Source organism: Vitis riparia, chromosome 15 (genome assembly GCF_004353265.1).
Source record: "Vitis riparia cultivar Riparia Gloire de Montpellier isolate 1030 chromosome 15, EGFV_Vit.rip_1.0, whole genome shotgun sequence".
Lineage (NCBI taxonomy): Eukaryota > Viridiplantae > Streptophyta > Magnoliopsida > Vitales > Vitaceae > Vitis > Vitis riparia.
This window is the reverse complement of record NC_048445.1, coordinates 8796922-8803667: the sequence shown is the minus strand read 5'-3', so window position 1 is coordinate 8803667 and position 6746 is coordinate 8796922. Positions and strand designations below refer to the sequence as shown.

Below are 6746 nucleotides of genomic sequence, written 5' to 3'. Positions count from 1 at the left end.
ATCCATTAAAATAAATTATATTTAATTCTAAAGATAAGAATACCAACCCATCTTTGTAAAAGTGATAATGAAATGTTTTTTTTTTTTTAAATTACCTTCACGTTTATTATTATTATTATTATTATTATTTATGTAATTGTACATGCTTTGTGAAAAGTTTCCTATATTCGTCCGACATTAACAATTTGCACATATATGGGCTTATTTGTATAACAGCCCAGTGTTTGGAGAGCCTGGCTAACAAGGCCCAGCCCAGTCAATTCTGATATGAGATGGGTAGGATAGTAGGACTCTGTTAGGCCTTGAATTTAGGCCCCAGCCCATTAAGTTCTGAAAATGCCTCTCTTTTGTGGGGAGTGCTAACAAATTTTAACGTTTGTTTCTCGAAAAAACTCACTTGCGCAAGAGAAAATAGTTTTTTACTCTGATTTTTTTTTTTTTTTTTTTTTGAAATATTGACTTCTTTCCCATGAAGGAAACGTGAAAAGTGAACTCAATTGAGCCAAATATTTGTATTAGTTTCAATTTTGTGTTGTTTGATGTTTGCTTGCCCAATGTTTCTCGGGAACCAAACAGGGCATAACCGTTGATGATAATAAGGTGCGCATGAGCTGTTTGTATAAATGTTTGGCTGAAGTTTGTACTTGGTTATGTGCATCGAAGCTGAGGTTTTGTTTGGGTGGGAGAATTGGGTTTGGTTTGGTGTTCTAGTTCTGTGGAATTTGAAATGTTGCTTGATGTTATAATTCTGTTGTGGATTGGAGAATTGGATTCAATTTACCATATTCCAGTTCTGTGGAGCTTGAAACTTTTAGTTTGGAATTCTCTCTCTTTATTTTTTTGTTGGTGAATTAATTTTGACGTCTATGGTGTTTTTAATTCAATTCCAAACCTATTGTTATGCTACGGCTGCATTTGGTTCTGGGAAATTGGATTAATTTGGAATGCCAATTTTGTGGTTTTTTTTTTTTTTTTTTTAATTTCACTTTGGATTATTTTGTGGGGTTATTAAAAATTGTAATAGCTTGATTTGGAAATTTGGCTAGGTTATGCATTCTCAATCTCTGCTAACAGTTGATTAGTTGATTCATGGATCGTTGGAGTGGTGTTTTGAAGGTTCCACTGCACCCAAGCAGCAGGGTCCTCTACAGAGTTGCAGCATCTCTCTGCCTTTCACCCACTTCCAAAACCCTAATTGTAAATTCACTTTACATAACTTCATGCTCTATTCAATTCAGCTCTGCTTGAACCCCTGATTCTTTTGCAGTTTTCCCTCATCCCATGGTAGCTACAATGATAGTGATTATCATTTTTTAAATATCTATGCATGTATGATGCAGGTGCCTTCTGCAAATGCCATCTTCTTCAATGGAGATCGTGTCCAAGGAACTGGGAATTCAGTGATTGAGAGGTTGTCAAATATAGAGCAGATTGCTGAAATTCTGGTTTCCAAATTTGGTGGTTCTGTCAATGCTTGGGTTGTAGAGGCTTCCACTTTTAATGGCCCTTTTGCTGTTTATAAGGATTTTATCCCATCTGTGAATCAATGGGGAGATCCAAAATCATACAGTCCAAGTGGATTCCCGGCATCCACGTCTACTGTTTTGCTCTTGTCAAATTGCCTTGAAGAGGTGTGTTCTTCTCCTTGGATCAATGCATTTGAGTTATAAAAGCAATCTTAAACCCCCTTGTGCATGTCCAAATGATTGAATTTTTGAGCCACTTGGGCTTGACTGCTTCAATGTAAACCAAAATCAGGAAGATAGATATGTTCATGCCACTGCACCGGGGACTTTATGATTACATTTTTAAGTGATATTTTCAAATTTGCATAATATGAGATAAATAATGCTGGTACATCCAGCCCATTTCTTGAAAAGCGGCTTACTGAATTGTTATTGCGAGGATCTATTTTTCCAAGAGTTTTATTTGATACTTATAGAAAATGTTGCATGAGTATTTCTACGGGAGTTAGAAATTGATTCACAATGGAAACTACTGCTTACCTAGCTTGAAAAAAATAAATCTGAAGTTCATGAAGAAAAAGAGATGTATGTACACTAAACAATCAGAATAGTATATTCAAATATATTTGGAGGGCTTTAGCATCTAAACAGATTGTAATTTGGAAATAAAAAACTATTTTTAGTAGAGGCTAAGATCATGAAGCATGTTAGTTGGCCATCCATTTATCTGAATTCAGCTAGAGCAAAAGCAAAGGATAAATTTAATTGTGATGCATAAGAATTCATGAAGTGCCAGTATCCAACAAGGATGCTTCATTCTTCATTTAGAGGTCCTGCTATAGTGCTTCAAGTTCTTTGTGGGGCATCTGTCTATGTTGCTAAATCTCATTGTAGTATAAGCAACTGCATCATATTTTAGCCTTTTAGATGTGTGATTGTTATCGAGTTCGTTTCTGAATCAAATCCCATGCAAAATTTTCCTTTTTCTTATTTAATTCAAACTTTTGTGTGTATTTCCTTTCATCCCGATCCTCATTCCTCAATGATATTCTGTGCAACTTGAATGTGAGAAATATTCTGAAGTAGCACAAACTGTTTGCTACTTGTTACAATCAATTTGAGACTGAAGATTCTTGCCAAATTTGGTTATTGTAATTGCACTCCTAGCTGCTTTGTGAAGTATGTTTCCAACCATTTCTTGATACTGCTAACTATTTGTGGTGTTGCGTAACTTCCTGAATTCTATGTATGTTGCTACTTGCTATGTCAGGCAAAGAAAGCTATTTCAGGAAGGCAGAAAGAACCATGCCCACTCGGGCTATCTGCATCTTGTTCATATCAACCCAAAACATTCATCCTCGGATTCAGCAAGGGTGGTACTGTACTTAATCAGCTAGTTACTGAGCTTGGCTTCTCCAAAGTTGCATCTATTAGGAGTTCACCCCACATAAAAGAATCTGATGTCCAGGAAGAGTATCAAATACTACCCACTTCAAAGGAAAGCCTCTTAAACAGCACAGCTGAGATCCATTATGTGGATGTTGGCTTGAACTCTGCTGGAGCATATATCACTGATCAAAATGTCATCTGCAGAATATCAAAACGGGTTGCAAAAGGCGGTGGAGGAATTCGTTTTGTTGTCCATGGAACTCCCAGGCAATGGCATGACAAGAGGCGAGTTTGGATTCGAAATGAAAAGGATAAATTGGTTCATCTGCTTGAATCAGAAGCTGAGCACAGTGAAGGGAAATTACGGGTATGTGAGAGATTTTATTTTGCTGATAGGCCTTCTAATCTACAAATGCATTTTGAAATAATAGAAAATCTTGATGTGAGTTGAATGCTGCAACTTTGCCTTTATAAAAATGTGTCATTTAGCTGTCTAAAACCCTTGTACATTGGATTCATGGGGATATAAATATTTCTTTTGTCTCTTTTGTTGACAAGAAGAGTTAGGTAAACCTTGTATATTGGATTCATGGGGATATAAATATTTCTTTTGATTTTGACAAGAAGAGTTAGGTTAATTAGAGTGGGTTTATGTTGAGTTAGACGATATTTGATAACTATTTTTTAAAATAATTTTAGAGTATGTTTGACGGAGTTTTTAAAAATTGTTTTCTGTTTTTAAAAATTCATAACATTGTTTGGTAATTGTTCTCTAGTTCTAGTTTTTAAAAACAAAGTAAAATAGAGAACACCTTATAAAGAACAAATAGAACATCTTTTAGAGAACAAGTAAAAGTTGTTTTCACTTATTTAAAAAAAAAAAAAAAAACCGTATACTCTATATTATTTATCTTTGCATAAAATTTTTATTTTTATTTTTATTTTTTGCTAGAGAAATTAACTTCAAATTAAACAAGACTTAACGCCTTGAATTTGTTAATAAGTTTATTAATTTTTAAAAATAATTAAAAACTTAAATGATAAACTCATTAATACTAGAAATTTATTAATATAATAAAATATTCTTTTTCTAACATATAATAAAATAGTATATTTTTTATTAAAAATATAATTTATGATTTTATTATAATATTACTATTTATGTTTTACTAAAAACTACATATTTTTTAATTTATACATAATTACAAAATTATTTTCATTTTCAATAAGACTTCAATTAAATTTAATTATTTAATATTATATAAATTGAATTTAAAATGTTTTTACAAAATCAAAACAATAAAAAAAAACAATTTATTGGAACACGTCTTTTTATTTTTTATTTTTTATTTTTATTTTTTATAAAATAACTTACCAAATATCCTTAATTTTATAAAACATTTAAAAACTTTTTTGATTCTTTAACTTAAAAAAAAAAAAAAAAAAGCGTCTAAAAAAAACATGAGAAATCATGGATCAAACAAAAAATTAAAAAAAAAAAAATTAAAGTATTTAGTTGACATGTATTAAAAATGAATATTAAAATTATTTTTATCTTATAGAAAATTTTGTTTCACTACAATAAAAAAATTGTTTCATAATTAGAAAAAAAAAATATCTTTTGACTCATATATAATTGTAAATTTAATTTTTATTTTTTTAATAAGACTTAATTTGAATTTGATTTCATATTATTATAAATTAATTTTATAAAAATTTTATAAAATAAAAGTAATACATTGAATTTAAAAACAGTATAAATTCTTTTATTCAAACAAGTTTCTTGTTTTTTATTTTAACAAATTATTTTTAAAAACATCTTTCCAAACACTTTAGTTTAAAAAAATTCTAAAAAAACTGTTCTTTATTCTCTATTTTAAAAAACAAATCTTTAAAAAACACCACCAAATGGGCCCTTAGTTTTTTAACTAAAAAAACACGTTTAATAAAAGATTGAGTATGGTTTTTTAAGAATTTTTTTTATGAAAATAGATTGTATTTAGAAAAAAATTTAAGTGTTTTTAGTCATTTTTTTTATGTATATATATAGAATGTTAATAAGTAATAATTGACAATATAGAAAATACTTGAATACTTTTATATTATATATAAGCATGAGAATAAGTCGAAAATTCTTCAACAAAATTTATTCTAAAAACAATTGAGAATTTATTTTAAGAATTGTTCTCCAAAACCATTTTTTAAGAAGGGTCTTAAAAAACATTAGTAAAGATGTATATATATATAAAACAACCTCCTCTCTTATGAAGATGTGTGGACCCCATATTTTACTTCATGCGTTCCCACTCGATGATACGATTCGTTTTTTATTTATTGAAAAATATGATTTTTAGAAAAAACTTGGAGTTGCTACTTATTTTTGTTTTATTTTTTTTAAAGGAAAAAACAAATAGAAAAGAAAAACCCGAAGTGTGATTCTTGAAGGAAAAATAGGTTGGTGAAAAATCAAAGTCGGATTCGAGGGTCAGCTTACCTATTGGGAAGGTATGGTAAAAAATCGTAACACCCCTCTAAGTCCCTAAAAACGGGTCTCTACTAAATAAAGTAAGAAAAATGTGATAATTGACAAAGAAATCAATGAATATACACTGGAAGTTAATAATGCGTGGAGAATAAATAAACAAAGTAAGAGCGAGAGCGTACCTTAACAGTGAATAATAATGTGCTATCATGGAAACAAGGTTAGTTCAAGTATAAAACTATTACATGCATATCAAAGAGTAAGACAAATATCACACAATATTCATTAAGCATAACAATTGTCAATCAAGAGGAGAAAACTCATATGTAGGTCCCCACCAAAATCCAATTGATTTTCCATGAATTAATCTCATAAATTTCATTGTTTTGGAATTATGAAAATTCATTCATATTTATTAAAAAAAAATAGAGAAAAACAAAAAATTATTTTAAAATCAAAGAAAATTTGTGAAAGTGCTTACCTAAAGGGAAATGTAGCAAGTTTATTAAAAATGAGATTTTTGATGACTCTAAACCCTAAGGAAGGAAAAAGAAAAGAAATGACTTAAAATTATTTGAAAATTGGGGTGAAATTAAAATTATTTAAAAATTGGAGTTTTGAAAATTATTTGAAAATTGAAGTTTTGAAGATTAAATTTGGAAAAAGAAACTGAAGTTTTGAAAATTGGAGTTTTGAAAATTAAATTTGAAAATTGGAGTTTTGAAAATTGAAGTTTTGAAGATTAAATTTGGAAAAAAAAAAAAAACTGGAGTTTTGAAAATTATTTGAAAATTGAAGTTTTGAAAATTAAATTTGTAAAAAAAAAAAACTGAAGTTTTGAAAATTATTTGGAAATTAGAGTTTTGAAGATTAAATTTGTAAAAAAAAAAAAAAAAAAAAAAAAAAAACTGAAGTTTTGAAAATTATTTGGAAATTGGAGTTTTAAAAATTAAATTTTGAAAATTGAAATTTTGAAAATTAAAGGTTTGAAAACTAAATTTGAAAATTGGAGTTTTGAATATTAGAATTTTGAAAATTATTTGAAAATTGGAGTTTTGAAAATTAAAATTTGAATATTAGAATTTTGAAAATTGGAGTTTTGAAAATTAAATTTTGAATATTATAATTTTGAAAATTATTTGAAAATTAAAGTTTTGAAAATTGGAGTTTTGAAAATTATTTGGAAATTGAAGTTTTGAAAATTAGAATTTTGAAAATTATTTGAAAATTAAATTTGAAAATTGGAGTTTTGAAAATTAAATTTTGACATGTGAGGATGAAAGATCAAAGAGGATGACACATGGCCTTGAGGTGATGCACTGGAGAGTGGCCATGCATGGCCATGTAGGAGTGGGGCCCGAGGTGCAATTGGGACTAAAGCCAGGTGGTGTTTGAGGGCTCATATTGGG

General features: G+C 28.8%; 1 protein-coding gene across 1 annotated transcript; it reads left to right on the top strand.

Moving 5' to 3' along the window:
• Positions 1-452: 452 nt before the first annotated feature.
• Positions 453-3324, top strand: LOC117931801 (UPF0565 protein C2orf69 homolog). The gene is made up of 4 exons (XM_034852870.1): positions 453-600; positions 1047-1197; positions 1341-1631; positions 2737-3324. The coding sequence occupies exons 2-4, from the start codon at positions 1090-1092 to the stop codon at positions 3304-3306; spliced, it is 969 nt and encodes a 322-aa protein (XP_034708761.1). The 5' UTR covers positions 453-600; positions 1047-1089; the 3' UTR covers positions 3307-3324.
• Positions 3325-6746: the final 3422 nt, after the last annotated feature.